General features: G+C 46.1%; 1 protein-coding gene across 1 annotated transcript; it reads left to right on the forward strand.

Annotated features, from left to right (window-relative positions):
- The first annotated feature begins 1,441 nt into the window (after window positions 1–1,441).
- LOC124968082 (zinc finger protein 791-like) lies at window positions 1,442–13,294 on the forward strand. Its single transcript, XM_047530447.1, has 5 exons — window positions 1,442–1,607; window positions 2,525–2,646; window positions 10,718–10,844; window positions 11,045–11,105; window positions 12,493–13,294. Exons 1-5 carry the CDS (start codon window positions 1,442–1,444, stop codon window positions 13,292–13,294), a joined length of 1,278 nt encoding a protein of 425 aa, XP_047386403.1.
- The last annotated feature ends 3,300 nt before the right edge of the window (window positions 13,295–16,594 follow it).

A 16,594-nucleotide genomic window follows, 5' to 3' on the forward strand; every position in this document is an offset into this window, starting at 1 on the left:
GGGGCGCTCTGGAGACACCCTTGAGCCAACACTAACACCATTGCCGGCCTTCCCGCCTGAAGGCAAGGGGTCTTGACTCTCAAGGGCTCTGTCTATGCTGAAGAAGGCATATCAGGTCTAGTGCACAATATGCTCCCAAGTGGGAGCTGAGGCTTCTTAAGTGGTGACCCTTCAGGGAATGGCCGCATCAGGAGGAGGGGTCACCTTAGCTAATTCCTGTAATCACACCCCCCATGCCAATTCACACGAAGTCTCCCTTTTGTCTTGATGGACACTAGGGAGCCAATATTGTTTGAAGGCAAAACAGCAGGGGCTTTTAGGATGCCCCCCAGTATCGGTATGGACTGCGAACAGCAGTTGGGGGAGGGCGGCAGATGTCCAGGCCACAGCCTGAGCGGTGCCACGCAAACTCCCCGCTTTCCCCCAGATCTGTCAAGAGCAGCCAACCTGCCTGAGAATCGGTCAGGATCACCACATATCAAGGCCCATTCAGTTCCCGTGTCCACCAGCACCGGACTCGGAACATTTTTTGAAACTAATGTATTATCTGTTCTACATGCAGGCTTCAGTCTGGGGACACGGACCCCTGAACCTCGACCTTCGCCAGTCCTCCCACAACCAAGGACCTAAGGTCTCAGAGGGAGCGGGGTTCTGCTTTCATCACATCTAATGGGAGAGCTTTGTCCTACCTCTCCTTGGATCAGGAGTCCAGTCTACCTTTTTTTTTTTTGGTAGTACTAGTGCAGGCAGTGGGGATTGAACCCAGGGGCACTTAACCACTGAGACACATCCCCAGACCTGTTTTGTGTTTTATTTAGAGACAGGGCCTCGCTAAGTTGCTTAGGGCCTTGCTGAGTTGCTGAGGCTGGCTTTGACCTTGCAGTCCTCCTGCCTCAGCCTCCCGAGCCCCTGATTGCAGGCGTGTGCCCCTGCACCCAGCCTACACTTTCATCAGCAGGGCTAAAATAAGGTGTTGGTTTAAAGCAGGTGAGCAGTTACTGAAGTCCACGCCATTCCATGCCCTTGGTCACCATCCCATCAACTCTGGTGTCCACAGCCGCACAGCCGTGCTGGTACACCTGAGCTCAGACGCCAGCTCCACCGGCTCCCAATGGCTGTAAGGTCTCATCTCAGCCACGTTCAGCATGGGCAAGGGAACAGGTACCCTTCAAAGGGATGGGCTGGTGCGAAATCAAACCGTGAAATTTGTACATCAGAAAAAAAAGACAAAAGGCAAGATTGTTAAAGCAGGGTCGTGGACCAGTCATCCAGAAGGCTCACTCTAACGAAGAGCAGCCCTGCAGGCTTGATTTAAAGTGCAGATCAAAGGGGTTCGGAGGTACAAGGGTTCAGTGTGGGAGGAGGCTCGCTTCGGTGCTTGCTTCCTGGTGTGGCGGGGGCCTTGCTGTAAGCAGGTTGCACCGGCTCTTGTAGGAAATCGATGACGTGTCTTAATCACTACAACATTGGCGGGTTTGAATTCTTGGCCTACACGACCAAACACCACGCACAGGGACTTCACCCTAAGCACTTCACGGGTGTGGAGAAGGCAGTAACACCTGCCAGTGATCGGAAGTGGCCTTCCCCACAGACAGCAGTGACTCAAGGTGACTTGAGTTTACCTCCCTGAGAGCTATTGTTCTAAGAACTGAGGGGGCTGGGGTTTGCAGCTCAGTGGGACAGCAGCAGGGTGAGGCGCTGGGTATGATCCTGGGCACCCCCTAAAAACAAATAAATAAGATTAAATTCCTAAAAAAGAACTAAGCCTAGGAGGTTAGACAGCAGTTAACTGGCATAGTAACCTATCATTTATACTAGCGGTCAAGTGCACCTGCATTCCTACCGAGTTCAGGGAGTTCCAAAGCACAGAGAAACAACTCTTCACAGGCACCTGTTGACTCTCTGGCCTTGAAAGCCTGTCACAGGGACATTTACAGCTATATAATCCAACAGGTAGGGACCCATGGTTAATCAGGTTCCAAAAGAAAGGCTGACAGAGGGTGACAGAGAGGAGGGGGAAAATCAACCCTTTCCCCAGGCATTGGTTCTTCATCATCATGTCCTTATAATTTCACTTCCTGGTCAGGTCTGGTTCCTCCACCACGGGAGCACATGACTTTACCTCACAACCAAGACGGTCCTGCTGTGGTCCCCACCTGAAGATTGGAGGAAAGGAAGTGGCTGGTCAGTTTCCCCTGTTGAACGATCCCCCACCCGGCATTCTTGAAAAGTCTTCTTAGTTCAGAAACATCAAGCCTTTTAGGCACTGGCTTGTGTCTACCCCTACATCTGGGGATGCGGTTCACCCCAACATCTGGGATGCGGTTCACCCCTACATCTGGGGATGCGGTTCAACCCCAACATCTGGGGATGGCGGGTTCACCCCTACATCTGGGGATGCGGTTCAGCTGTACAACTCATGCTTTTCATGTGCAAAAGCCTTGGGTTCAGGTCCGGGGCACTTCGAAGGAAAAAATAGTGTCCGTAGACGTTGAGTGTCTCAGTTCGTGTGCTACTCTACCAGTTAATCGAGCCTACAGAGGCGGGCCTGGGAACCCCAGTTCACAGCCAATCGGCCAGTCAGAAGTTCTGGAGGCCCAGGCTGTGACTGGCGTCTACAGTAAGAGAACAGAGCTGGCTGCTGGTGTACGCCTTTCATTACAGCTACTTGGGATCTGAGTTCAAGGCCAGCCTGGGCAACTGAACAAGACACTGTCTCAAAATAAAAGGACTGGGGATGTGGCTGAGTGGCAGAGTGCTTGCCTAGTATGTGCTAAACCCTATGTTCAATCTCCAGTAGTGGGAAAAAAAAAAAAAAAAAAACAACTATTTTTCTAGAAGGTCTCCGATCGCCCAGCATTATTTTGGCTTTTCACCTGCAACATTCCAGCCCTGCACAATCATGATATTTACTCAACCAAGGTCAAAAGTCTGTAGAATTGAAACCAAAATTATTAATGGGGTGGATTGGAGGACTGAAGGCCACTGAGTCTGGGAAGCTGGAGACCACCCCTGGGAGGCTGAACATCAGTGTTTCCAGGGCCCTTTTGATCACCCCTCCCAAAAGCTGCAGATAGGGAATCATTAATTAATGCCCCGGGGCCCCTACCTGCCTGAATGGCTCCATTTGACCCTCCCCTGCCCATCTGCTTCTCACCTTTTGCCACCTCACTGGCATCTCCTGGGCCTAATCCTGTAGGCAGGAAGGAGAGAGATAAGGGGGGAGAGAGCAGGAGAATAAAGGAGCCTCTAATCTATAAAAGGCGCAGGGTGCCTTCACTTCTGGAGATACCAGAACATCAGCCACAACCCCCTTTCCCCTCCCGGGAGAAGTCTGTGTTACTACCTTTAAATAAAACCTGCTCAATATGCTTTCTTTGGCGTGTTTCTCTGGTGTTATACTTCAACATCTGAGGAAGCAGAGCTGGTCACCCAGAAACGGTGGTATCAGAATCTTTAAGAGTTTCAAGCCCAGCGCGAGGTGCACACCTGTAATCCCAGAGGCTCCAGAGGCTGAGGTGGGATTGGGAGCTCAAAGCCAGCCTGAGCAACTCACTGAGATCCTCTCTCTAAATACAACACAAGAAGGGCTAGGGATGTGGCTCAGTGGCTAAGCACCCCTGGGTTCAATCCCGAGTTAAAAAAAAAAAAAAAAGCTCTGTTTTTTAATTTTGTCATTGATTTCTACTCTCATTCCATTATGATCTGATAGAACACAAGGTAGTATCTCTATTTTTTTTGCATTTACTAAGGGCTGCTTTGTGGCATAACATATGGTCTACATTACAGAAGGATCCATGTGCTGCTGAGAAGAAAGTGTAGTCACTTGTTGATGAATGGAATATTCTATATATGTCTGTTAAGTCTAAGTGATTGATTGTGGTATTGAGTTCTATGCTTTCTTTGTTTAGTTTTTGTTTGGAAGGTCTATCCAGTGGTGACAGTGGTGTGTTAAAGTCACCCAGAATTATTGTGTTGTGGTCTATTTGGTTCCTGGAATTGAGAAGGATTTGTTTGTACCTGGATGCGCTGTTGTTTGGGGTATAAATATTTATGATCATTATGTCTTCATGATTTATGGTTCCCTAAGCATTATGAAATGTCCTTCTTTATCCCTTCTAATTTCAGCTTGAAGCCCACTTTATCTGATATAATGATGGAAACCCCTGCTTGTTTACTGAGTCTGTGTGCGTGGTAGATTTTTTCCCCACCCTTTCACTTTTAGTCTGTGGATGTCCTTATCTATGAGATGAGTCTCTTGAAGGCAGCATGTGGTTGCGTCTTTCTTTTTAATCCAATCTGCCAGTCTATGTCTTTTGATTGATGAGTTTAGGCCATTGATGTTCAGGGTTATCATTGAGATATGATTTGTATTCCCAGTCATTTGGGCTTATTTTGGTTTTTAACTTGACTTGGTTTCTTCTTTGATTGGTTTTTCCTTTAAGATAGTTCTTCCCTTTGCTGACCGACATTGTTTTTCATTTCCTTCCTCATGGAATATTTTGCTGAGAATGTTCTGTAGCTCAGATTTTCTATTTGTAAATTCTTTTAACTTTTGTTAATCATGGAAGGATTTTATTTCATCTTCAAATTTGAAGGTTAGTTTTGCTGGGTATAGGATTCTTGGTTGGCAACCATGTTCTTTCAGAGCTTGAAATGTGTTGTTTCAGGCCCTTCTAGTTTTTAGGGTCTGGGCTGAGAAATCTGTTGATATCTGTATTGGTTTCCCCCTATATGTAATCTGATGCTTTTCTCTTGCAGCCTTCAAAATCCTATCTTTATTTTGTATGTTAGGCATTTTCATTATAGTGTGACTTGGTGTGGATCTGTTGTGATTTTATGCATTTGGTGTTCTGTAAGCCTCTTGTATTTGATTTTCCATTTCATTCTTCAGGTTTGGGAAGTTTTCTGATATTATTTCATTGAATAGGTTGTTTGTTCCTTTCGTTTGTTTCTCTGTGCCTTCCTTAATCCCGATAATTCTTAATTTGGTCTTTTCATGATGTTCTATAGTTCTTGGAGGTTCTGTTCATGATTTCTTATCATCTTCTCTGGGCAACTTTAGTTTCAAGATTAATATTTTGTCTTCCAAGTGATCTAGTCTGTTGGTGATGCTTTCCATTGAGTTTTTTATTTGGTTTATTGTTTCTTTCATTTCAAGGATTCTGTTTGATTTTTTTTTTGAGAATCTCTATTTCTTTGTTGAATGATCTTTTGCTTCCTGCAGTTGCTCTTTCAACTGCTTATTGGAGTGATCATTCATTGCCTGCATTTGCACTCTTATCTCATCCTTTGCTTCATGAATCATTTTAATGATGTATATACTGAATTCCTTTTCTGACATTCTTCTACCATGCTGTCACTAAATTCTATTAATATAGAATGTAGGTTTGTTGGATCATTTTCTTCCCTTGTTTTTTCATGTTGCTCATGTATGTTCCCCTCTAGCAGTACAGATCTGGAGTATTGCAGTTTCTCCCATATAGCTTATAGTGACCCTATAGGTTTCCAAAACCTCTTCTTTAAGGGGGAGATCAATATTAGCAGTGCCCAGTAGAGAAAATATGCAACCCTAAACCAAATAGCCCCTATGAAGATGTTAGGAATACTGTTATAATAAACAGAATGAGTTTAATTATTATCTACAGTATAACAAATAGATTTGCAATAAGGTCTGCAGTTTCTAATGGATGGGGAGAGTGTAGGATGTAACTTAGTGGGATAAAAAAAGAGTATATAGAAGTTCTAGATGATAGAAAGAGTGAAGTGTAATCAAAAGAAGTTTTATATCAAGAGAAAAGGGAGAAAGAGACTCTAAGGAACTAGTTAAACAAAAGGAAAATAGAGCAAGAAAAATAAAAAAATAAAAACCTAAAAATTTTCAAAAAGGAGAAAAAAAAATCTATACTATAATAGTCATATAATATTCAGATCTCCCAGTCTTCAGTAGCCCGATGCAAGAGAGGTACCTGACAATGAGCTTCCAGTCTCCAGCAGGCATCTCAGAATCTCTATCTCTTTGTTGAAATGATCTTTTGCTTCCTGCAGGTGCTCTTTCAGTTTATTGGTATTATCATTCATTGCCTGCATTTGCTCTCTTATCTCATCCTTTGCTTTGCGAATCATCTTAAGCATGTATAATCTGAAGTCTTTTTCTGACATTTCTTCTACCATAGTGTCATTGGATTCTATTAATATAGAATCTAGATTTGTTTGGATCATTTCTTCCCTTGTTTTTTCATGTTGTTCATGTATCTTCCCCTCTAGCAGTGCAGATCTGGGGTATTGCAGATTTCCCCCTATAGGCTTATAGTGGCCCTATAGGTTTCCAAAACCCTTTCTTTAAGGGGAGATCAATATTAGCAGTGCCCAAATCAGACACTATGCAATCCTAGACCAAATAACCCCTATGGGGACAATAACAAAATTGTCATAATAAACAGAATGAGTTCAAATATTATCTTTGGTAAAACAAACAGGTTTGCAATAAGGTCTACAGTTTCTAATGTAGGACAAAGAGGATGCAGAGGGATGTAGAATGTGGCTGTTAATGGGATAAGAAAAGAATATACAGAAGTTCTAGAAAATAGAAAGGGTGAGAGTGTAATCAAAAGAAATCGGATGTTAGCAGGCAAAAAAGGGAGAAAGAGACTCTGAGGGAACAGGTAAACAAAAAGAAAAGAGAGCAAGAAAAGTAAAGAAATAAAAACTTAAATTTTTTAAAAAGGAGAAAAAAGAAAATCTACAGTATAACAGTATATACTAATGAAACCTCCCAGTGTTCAGTAGCCTAATGCATGAGAGGTACCTGACAAAGAGCTTCAAGCCTCCCGCAGGTGTCTCAGGATGGGATTTGCCCTACCCAAAGATCGAAGCTAAGGCTTCCAGGATTATCCAAGATGGCCGCTCTGGCTTCGAAATGTGTTGGCAAATGGGGAGCTGCAGCTCAGGGTTGGACGTGGTCAGGGAGGTCCTGGAGGCAGGATGCAGTTGGTCTGGCAGGGGTCCTGGAGGTCCGGTGTGTTGGTGTGGTTGTGGGATCCTGGAGGCCTGGTGCAATCATTCGGTCTGGGGTCCCAGTGATAGGGCGCAGTCAGTTGGTCTGGAGGTCCTGGCGGCAGGGAGCAGTCAGTCGATGTGAGGGCCCCAGAGGCAGGGAGTGATCGGTCGGGCTGAGGGATCCTGGAGACAGGACTCAGTCAGTCCGGCCAGGGGCCTGGCTGTTGTCTCAAAATGGCGGCAGCCACGTGTAATCAAACCTGCAGGTACTGTAACAGTGAACTTTCCAGGCGACAGCAGGCAGCTGGTGCTCCATTGGTGGTCGGCGATCAGTTTGCTGACTGTTGTCGGAAGATCGGAAGGTGAACCTCATGCATTGGGTGATGGGTAGGTGTAAGGCAGGCGATGGACAGGCGAGAGGCAGGCAAATGGCGGATGATAGATGCCTGACAGTGAGCAATCTGCACTCAAAAAAGGCGTCGATATGCTGGCAGACTGCAGTTCATCACAGCAGACTAATGGGGTAAACACCAGGGGATCGATAAGCAGCAAAAACTGCCTTACCAAGAAACAGATATCCTCTGCTTGAAACTGGTGTTACGGAGCGACAAGGAACACAGCCTCCCTCTAGTCCGCCATCTTGGATCTGCCAGCAGGCATCTCAGGATGGGATTTGCCCCACACAAAGATGGGCGCTAACACTTCCAGGATAATCCAAGATGGCTGCTCTGACTTCCAAATGTGTTGGCAAATGGGGAGCTGCAGCTCAGGGTGTGGGTGTGGTCAGCCTGGAGGTGGGGTGCAGTTGGTCTGGTTGAAGGGTCCTGGAGGCTAGGTGTGGTCAGTTGGGCAGGGGTCCTGAAGGTCCTGGCTGTTGTCTCAAAATGGCAGCAGCCACGTGTAACCAAACCTGCAGGTACTGTGACATTGGACTTCCAGGCAACAGCAGGCAGCTGGCAATCCGTTGGCGGTCTGGGGTCGATCTGCAGGCTACCAGTGAATGATCAGCAGGTGGACCTTGAGCAGTGGGTGATGGGTAGGTGAAAGGCAGGCGATGGGCAGGCAAGAGGCAAATGGTAGGCGTTAGTCAGTGAGCAATCTGCAGTTGATGTGCTGGCAGACTGTGGGTGATCAAGGTGGACAAAAGGGGTGAACAGCAGGGGATCAATAAGCAGCAAGGACTGCCTCACAGAGAAACAGATTTCCTCTGCTTGAAACCCGAGTTACTGAGTGACAAGGAATGCAACCTCAGTCCGCCATCTTGGATCTCCATTTTAAATTTTTAGTTGCATTTTCCTTTGTTGTGTCTTTTGTTTTGTTTTTTGCTGTGCTAGGACTTATTGCTTCCAAGGCAAATGCTCTATACCCCCAGGCTCCCAAAACCAAATCTTTCGCACTTATAAATTGGCTTGAAAAAATGGGGCTACTCCTGCCTTATGCCTGGTTAAATTAGTTATCATGGCCCCATGTACGTTAAACAGGACCTTGAAAGATTAAAAACTATTATTAAAAAATATTTCATGAAGCCAGGCATGGTGGCCCATGCTTGTAATCCCAGCAGTTCTGGAGGCTGAGGCAGGAGGATCGAGAGTTCGAAGCCAACCTCAGCAAAAATCGAGGCACTAGGCAACTCAGTGAGACACTGTCTCTAAATAAAACACAAAATAGGGCTGAGGATGTGGCTCAGTAGTTGAGTGTCCCTGAGTTTAATCCCTGGTACATCCCCACAATTTTTTTTTAATGAAAATGTGATTATTCCTACTATTCCACTGTTTGTTTTGTTTTTATACTGGGATTTGAACCCCTGGGTGCTCTACCACTGAGCTACATCCGCATTTTTATTTAGAGACAGGGTCTCACTAAGTTGCTTAGGGGGCCTCGCTAAATTGCCTAGGATGACCTTGAACTTGCAGTCCTCCTGCCTCAGTCTCACAGACATTACAGGTGTGTTTCACCGTGCCCAGCATCTTTTTTTCAATTTTATTTTATTGGTTCTTCTCAGTTAATACATGACTAATCCATTTTGATAAAATTATGCAAGCACAGGATATATCTTATTCTAATTAGGACCCCATTCTTGTGACAGGTTCTGTGGTGGGGTTCACTTAGGTAATTTCATAGGTGTGTATAGGAAAATCATGTTAGATTTCTTCCGCCATTTTTCCTGTTCCTATCCCCCTCCCTTCCCTTCATTCTCCTTTGTCTGATCCACTGAACTTCTCTCCTCCCCCGCATCCTGCTTTAATGTGTTTAGCTTCCACATATCACAGAAAACATGTAGCCTTTGGGTTTGGGGACTGACTTATTTCCCTTAGCATGATATTCTCCAGATCCATCTGTGCCCAGCATCTGGATTAAACTCCTGGAACGTATCTGGTAAGGAAGGGTTGCTACTTCCAGGACTCCTGTCAAACACTAGTTGGGCCTCTGCTCCCACCTGCTTCCGAGCAGCAGCGGTATGTGCTCATTTTGCCTAAGGCCATTTATGCTGCTGCTTACAAGTGGGCTCTTCAGGAATGAGCAGCCCACCGCAAAAGGCCGTCAGCTGCGGGCGTGGCCTCCACGCAGACGCGAAGGTGTCTTCAGACTCCTTCCCTTTAGGAGCCCAGCACCCTCCTACACCTCCCGAAGCCACACTTGATGGCCATAAGTTGTCCACAGGCTTTGCAGGCAAGAAGCTGCCATGTTCAGGATGGATACCAGGGCCTTGTGAATGCCAGGCAAGCGCTCTACCCCTGAGCTGCCTCCACCCCTGCAGTTATGCTTAAGGGGTTTTTCGGTAGGTTTTCTTCTTTGGTATGTTTTGCGCATGCTAATACCCGAGTCCGTAGGCCGCTCATCTGCTCATCTGCTCATGCACTCATCCATGCCAATGGTGATGCTGTGGGGGTTTGTTTATTTTGTGCTTTGTGAAAAGTGCTGCTCTTATTTTAGTCTCCCTGTGCAAATGCACAGCAGATTCTCTGGAAATTCTATTTGAAACCGCTAGATTATGGTCAAGTTGAAATGCGTAGCAAAGGGCAGTGGAAGGTTTCAGTTGACTCTTCCTTCATTTCTGCATAAGAGTTCTGACAGTCATCAACGCAGTGACTTGGGAGGCTGAGGCAGGAGGATCCCAAGTTCAAAGCCAGCCTCAGCAACTGAGTGAGACCCTGTTTCAAAATGAAAAATAAAAAGGGCTGGATATGTGGTTCAGTGGTTAAGTGCCCCTGAGTTCAATTCCCAGTACCAAAAATAAGAAAAGGAAGAAGAATTGAGATGAAAAAATTTCTCACAAAAAAAAAAAAAAATTGATGAGAAGGGTTTCTTTCATTTTTCTAAGTTTTCCCTCACTCGTTGGTGCCAGGAATTGAACCCAGAGGCGCTTAACCACTGAGCCACATGCTCAGCCCTTTTTGTCTTTTGAGACAGGGCCTTGTTAAACTGCTGAGGCTGGCCTTGAACTTGGAATCCTCCTGCCTCAGCCTCCTGAGTCACTGGGATTACAGGCATGTGCCACCATGCCCAGCTTCTTCCAATAGGACCAATAGAACTTGCAGTGACCATAGTAAAACATAACTGCAAGTCCACTTGTCCCAGAAGTGAGTGTGGACAGAGATAAACTGATGACCAAGGCAAAAAATAGATGTTTGGAATTGTGTGTGAATTTAGGAATTTGAGTAGAGGCCTCCAGCCCTATGAATCTCACTCACCCTGTGCACATATGTGGGTGCTGTAGGACTCCGTGGTCTTTGAGGATGTGGCTGTGAACTTCACCCAGGAGGAGTGGGCTCTGCTGGATCCTTCCCAGAAGAAGCTCTACAGAGATGTGATGCAGGAAACCTTCCGGAACCTGGCCTCTGTGGGTAAGGGCGATGTCATCCCTTCACTTGGTTAATTATAGGGTGGGTGTATCTTGTTCATTCTTATTTTAAGATGAAGAAGATGAAAAGTAAATACACTGGTAAATAAACCAGTCACAATCAGTTCATTATGGACCTAAGATCTGGTAATGTTGCTGTAATTCCTAAAAACTTAAAATGATTTTTCTGGATCTGTATTTTAGGAGATATATGTGAAGACCAGAAGATCAAAGATGAGTACAAAATCCAGAGGAGAAATCTAAGGTGAGTTGTATGTACCAGAGAAAGGAATGTCCCTCAAAAGAGTCCCAGCATGGTGGGGTTGTGGCTCAGTGGTAGAGCGCTTGCCTGGCACGTGTGAGGCACTGGGTTCTATCCTCAGCACCACATAAAAATAAATAGGTAAAATAAGGTATTGTGTCCATCTACAACTCAAAAAAAAAAAAAAAGAAAGAAAGAAAGAAAAAAAAGTCCCAGTATATATGATATTTTAGAGTTTTTTTGGTTTATTTTGTTTGTTTGGTACCAGGGATTGAACTCAGAGGTGCTTAACCACTGAGCCACATCCCCAGCCCTATTTTCTGTTTTATGTAGAGACAGGGTCTCACTGAGTTGCTTAGGGCCTTGCTTTTGCTGAGGCTGGCTTTGAACTCTTAATCCCCATGCCTCAGCCTCCCAAAGCACTGGGATTATAGGTGTGCACCACTGTGCCCAGCTAGTATGACTTTTTTTAAAGCAAGCAAACAAATTCAGCCTCAAATTGATTTTTTTCTTAGAAATTTTCACAAAAAAAATTTTTTTTTTCTTTTGCAGTACTGGGCATTTAGCCAGGGACTCTACCACAAAGCTGCGCACGTGGCCCTTTTGTTGCTGTTGTTTTGGTTTTTGGTGGTACCGAGGATTGAACTTATTCCCCTACCACTGAGCTATCTTCCTCACCACCTAGCTCTTTTTCTTTCTTTCTCTTTTTAGTTGTAGATGAACGCAATATATTTACTATTTATTTATTTATTTTTATGAGGCTGACCTTGAACTTGCCAAGTCCAGACGTAAACATGTGGTTCTTCTGCCTCAGCCTCTGGAGTAGCTGGGATTACAGGCACACATGCCCCTGTGCCCGTCTCCAACCCTTTTTTATGTTTAGACAGGGCCTCACTAAGTTGCCCAGGCTGTCCTTGAATTTAAGATCCTCCTACCTCAGTTTCCCATGTGGTTGGGATTACAGGTGTGCACCACTGTGCACACTAGCCCAAAAACGTTTTCTTAAATGACATAGATGGTCCATGTTTGAAAAATATCTTACTTGGCAATAGCATATGATATGATGTTATAGAGAAGCCCATTGCAGAGTATTGAATATATTCACTTGTGTGTGGGGGGTTCTGGACTCAAACTCAGGACTTTACATATTCCAGTAACACTGTACCACTGAGCCTTATCCCCAGCTGTCGTATATTCACTTTCCAACAGTTCCGACAGGGCTGGGGTGTAGCTCAGTGAGAGAGTGCTTGCCTAAAATGCATGAGGCCCAGGGTTCAGCCCATCACTTAAGAAAAATTCAGACAGGGCAGAAAACCTGAAGTTTTTCTGGAAATAATAAAACTGGGATCTAATGTAAATATAACATTATTAATGTGCTAATGTTTTACAGAAGTCATATGGTACAGAGACTCTGTGATAGTAAAGGTGGTCAGTCTGGAGAAACCCTCAACCAGATTCCAAGTGTCAGTGTGACCAAGAAAACTTCTGGAGCAAAACCATATGAATGTAGTGTGTGTGGAAAAGTCTTCATGCTTCATTCATCCCTTACGAGGCACATCCGCTCTCACCCTGGACAGGAATTCTATGGCTGTAAGTATGGAGATAAGCCTTACAAATGTAAGGAGTGTGGGAACATCTTCAGTTATCTCAAATCCTTTCAAAGACACGAACAAAATCACACTGGAGAGAAACTCTACGAATGTAAGGAATGTGCAAAAGCTTTCATTTCTCTGGAAAACTTTCGAAGACACAAGATAACGCACACTGGAGACGGACCTTACAAGTGCAGGGACTGTGGGAAGGCATTTATTTTTCTCAGTGCATTTCAAACGCATGAGAGAACCCACACTGGAGAGAAACCTTATGAGTGCAAGCAGTGTGGGAAAGCCTTCAGTTGTTCCAGTTATGTTCAGATACATGAGCACACACACACAGGAAAGAGACCCTACGAGTGCAAGCAGTGTGGGAAAGCCTTCATTTACCCCACAAGCTTTCAGGGACACATGCGGATGCACACCGGCGAGAAACCCTACAAGTGTGAGGAATGTGGGAAAGCCTTTAGTCTTCGCAGTTCCTTTCAAAGACATGAAAGAACTCACAGTGGAGAGAAGCTTTTTGCATGTAAGCGTTGTGGGAAAGCCTTCACTCTGTCCACGTCCTTAAACAAACATGTGAGGGTGCACAGGAGATAGAAGCCCAGTGGATGTGACAGTGGATCTGCAGTTCCAGCAGATAACTTTCAGCCATGAAAATTCCCACTGGGAACAGTCCTGTGAATGAAAGTGATCTAGGAAGCTAGATCAAGGTCATTCGTGGTGACGGGTTGGAAGATTCAAAATGTGAACAAAACAATGAGTCAAAATATTTTTTAGGGCTGGGATTGTGGCTCGGTGGTAGAGCCCTTGCCTAGCACATGTGAAGCCTTGGGTTTGATCCTCAGCACCACATTAAAAAAAAAATAAGTAAATAAATAATATAAAGGTATTGTGTCCATCTACAGCAAAAAAAAAAAAAAAAAAAAATTTATAACCAGGTGTGGTGGCACACACCTGTAATCTTGGTCTGCCTGAGTCAGCATAATAAAGAAGTCCTCTCTGCTTTAACCTTTACAAATGAGTCCTCTGATGCTAACTGATTACTTGTTTGTTTTCCTACTGTCGTTTCCTTGTTTTCACCTTACAAAATTCACTGGGCTGGGCTGGGTTTGTAGCTCAATGGTAGAGCGCTTGCCTAGCACAGATGAAGCACTGGGTTTGATCCTCAGCACCTCATAAAAATCAATAAATAAAATAAAGGTATGCTGTCCATCTACAACTAAAAATATTTATATTTTTAAATTAATGGTCTGCCACTGCTGCCTGGCAATAAAAGGCAATTCCATTTACAATGTGTTGTAACTCGTGCGTGCGTGTGGTGCTGCAGATCCAGCCCAGGGCCTCGGGCATGCTGGGCGAGGGCCGTACTCCTGAGCTGCAACTGCTCTTGGCTTTGCCTTTGACAACAGGAAGTAGCTACTCGGTCTTTGTCTCAGGTTCCTGGCACAGAGTTCCCAGGGGTATTGGAAGCACCTTTGTTATTCATGACAAGTTCAAGGTTGAGGCTGGGGACATAATTCAGTGGTCAAGCTGCCCCTGGGTTCAGTCCTCAGTACCAAGGAAGTAAAGGGAGCAGACACAGGGACACAGACTGACACACAAAGAGCACCCCATGAAGATGAAGGCAGAGGCCGCTTCACGCTGCTGCAAGCCAAGGAAAACCACAGATTGCCAGAAAACCACCTATGCGAGGTGAAAGGTCTGGAAGGGATTCTCCCGACAGGTCCTGAGAGGGAACCAACCCTCCCACATCCCGAGCTTGGACTTCTAGACTCCAGAGAGGTTAGGACAATAAATTCCTACTGTTCAAAAGCTACACAGAGCTGGGCACAGTGGGGGTGTACACCTGTAATCCCAGCAATCAAGAAGCTAGGGCAGGAAGGACTGCAAGTTTGAAGCCAGCCTCAGGAACTTGGCGAGGCTGGAAGCAATGTGGTGAGACCCTGTCTTTAAAAGAAAGAAAAAGTCTGGGATGTGGTTCAGTGGTAAGTGCCTCTGGGTTCAATCCCCAGCACCAGAGAAACAGACAAAGCCCAAAGATCCCAAGAGCCTGGAGCAGTGGCCCAGTGCCTGGGGAGGCTGAGGCAGGAGAATCACAAGACGGAGGCCAAGCACGACCCTTTCTCTCGGTGAGAAGGAAGCCAGGGGTAGCAGAGAACACCTCGTATACGCAGCAGCTCAGGAGCAAAGCCAGGAGGATCCCGGGCATGAGGCCTGTCTCAAAATAAAAATGTGCGAGCCACGTTCCACCCTCAGTGTTGTCAAAAAGAGAAAAACATTTCAGGGATGTCCTCAATTAAGTTACGAGCCAGAAAATGGAGGGAGAAGGAGACAATTTTAACTCACAGCTTCAAGCTAAAGAAAATGGGGATGTGGGGATGTGCTCAGTGGTTAAGTGACTCTGGGTTTAATACCTGGTACCAAAAAAAAAAAAAAAAAAAGGAAAAGGGGAGGCATACCCCACGGAGTATGAGAGCTGGACGAGGGATCCTCTGTGGCCATCTTTGGAGGGATGACTGTCTCTTTAGAAGGTGACTGTCTCAATCCGTTCCAGCTGCTGTAACAGAACACTGCACAGTGGGCAGTTCTTAAGTGATAGGAAGCCATTTCTCACACTTCGAGAGGCTGGGAGTCCACAGGTGCCAGCAGATTCAGCGTCTGGCGAAGTCTCCTTTCTGCTTCACAGTCGGTGGGTCCTTGTTTCAGAAGAAAGCAGCGTGCCAGAAATGGCCCTCCCAGGTGCAAGGTGCTGAGGATGAAGGAGACGCAGGCGGCTGGGCTCGGCAGCCCACGCCTGCAGTCCCAGCTGCTCAGGCAGGAAGTGAGTCCAGGGCAGCAGGGGCGCTGAGTGAGACCCTGTCCCAAAATGAAATGTGGGCTGGGGTGGGGCTCGCCCAGCACTTGAGAGGCACTGAGTTCTATCCTCAGCACCACATTAAAAAATAAAGTCGTGTCCATCTACAACTAAATAATATCCTAAAAAAGCAAAATGTAAAAGGGGTTGGAGGTGCACTGCTCAGTAGTAAGGTGCTTTGCCTAGTATGCGTGAGGCCATGGATTCAATCCCCAGTATCACAAAATAAATAAATAAATGAAAAACATTATTTGGGGGCTTACCTTCAGTACCAGGCCTGATGGTCGACAAGCACACGGGTCCTCCTTGGACAGCACTAGCTGACCTGGCCTGGTCTCTCCTGAAGGGATACTTAGAAAAAAGAGGTACTGGGTGACCCAGGCCCATGTGCGGCCGTGGCAGAAGCCACCCACCTGGCATTCTGAGCTGACTTCTGCCAAACAGGCCCAGTGCGGGGATATTGGGAACACTACAAAGCCAAAATGATCCTGGCCTCTGCGTCCACCCTGAGCCAGTCCCTGTCAGCACAGGACTAAGGAACATTGACCGCTGGTGCTTGCAAAGACTTGCCCCTATGCAGGACCACAGCCCAGGGGTCCTTGGAGAGGGAGACTTCGGAAAGTTTTCCAGATCACTCCCAGCAACACACAGGCGTCCCCTCTTCCTCCCTCATCTCTCTGGGCCCCAGGACTCCCAGTTCCAAGGGTGACTACAAGCAGCTGAGAGGCACATCCAAACCCTGGTCTTCACATGGCCTGCAGGTGCGGTGTCCTCCTGGGCTCCTTGAGCTGCCAGTGGATTGGCACAAGGGTGGGGCCACTGGGAGCAAGTAACTTTGTTTCAACTGAACCAGGGGCTTAATCCCAACATCTTCCTAGGTAACAGAACCAGAACTCACTAGAAGCCCAGGGTGCACCAGGGTATTTGCCTGTCTGCATCCAGCTACCTGTTGAGCCTTAACCAAGAACTGGCCTCTAGTCCCATCGCCTGCTCTAGGACCTCCCAGATTCCTTGCTCTGAAGATCCAGCTCCCCCAAGGCCAG

This window comes from Sciurus carolinensis, chromosome 17, assembly GCF_902686445.1.
Source record: "Sciurus carolinensis chromosome 17, mSciCar1.2, whole genome shotgun sequence".
In the NCBI taxonomy this organism is placed as follows: domain Eukaryota; kingdom Metazoa; phylum Chordata; class Mammalia; order Rodentia; family Sciuridae; genus Sciurus; species Sciurus carolinensis.

Excerpts from the sequence above, each read along its gene's own strand:
- LOC124968082 (XM_047530447.1), top strand. The coding sequence starts at position 1,442 with ATGACGTGTCTTAATCACTACAACATTGGCGGGTTTGAATTCTTGGCC. Across the intron at positions 1,608-2,524 it reads ACAGACAGCAGTGACTCAAG|TTAATCGAGCCTACAGAGGC; the intron begins GTGACTTGAGTT and ends CTACTCTACCAG. Across the intron at positions 2,647-10,717 it reads GAACAGAGCTGGCTGCTGGT|GACTCCGTGGTCTTTGAGGA; the intron begins GTACGCCTTTCA and ends TGGGTGCTGTAG.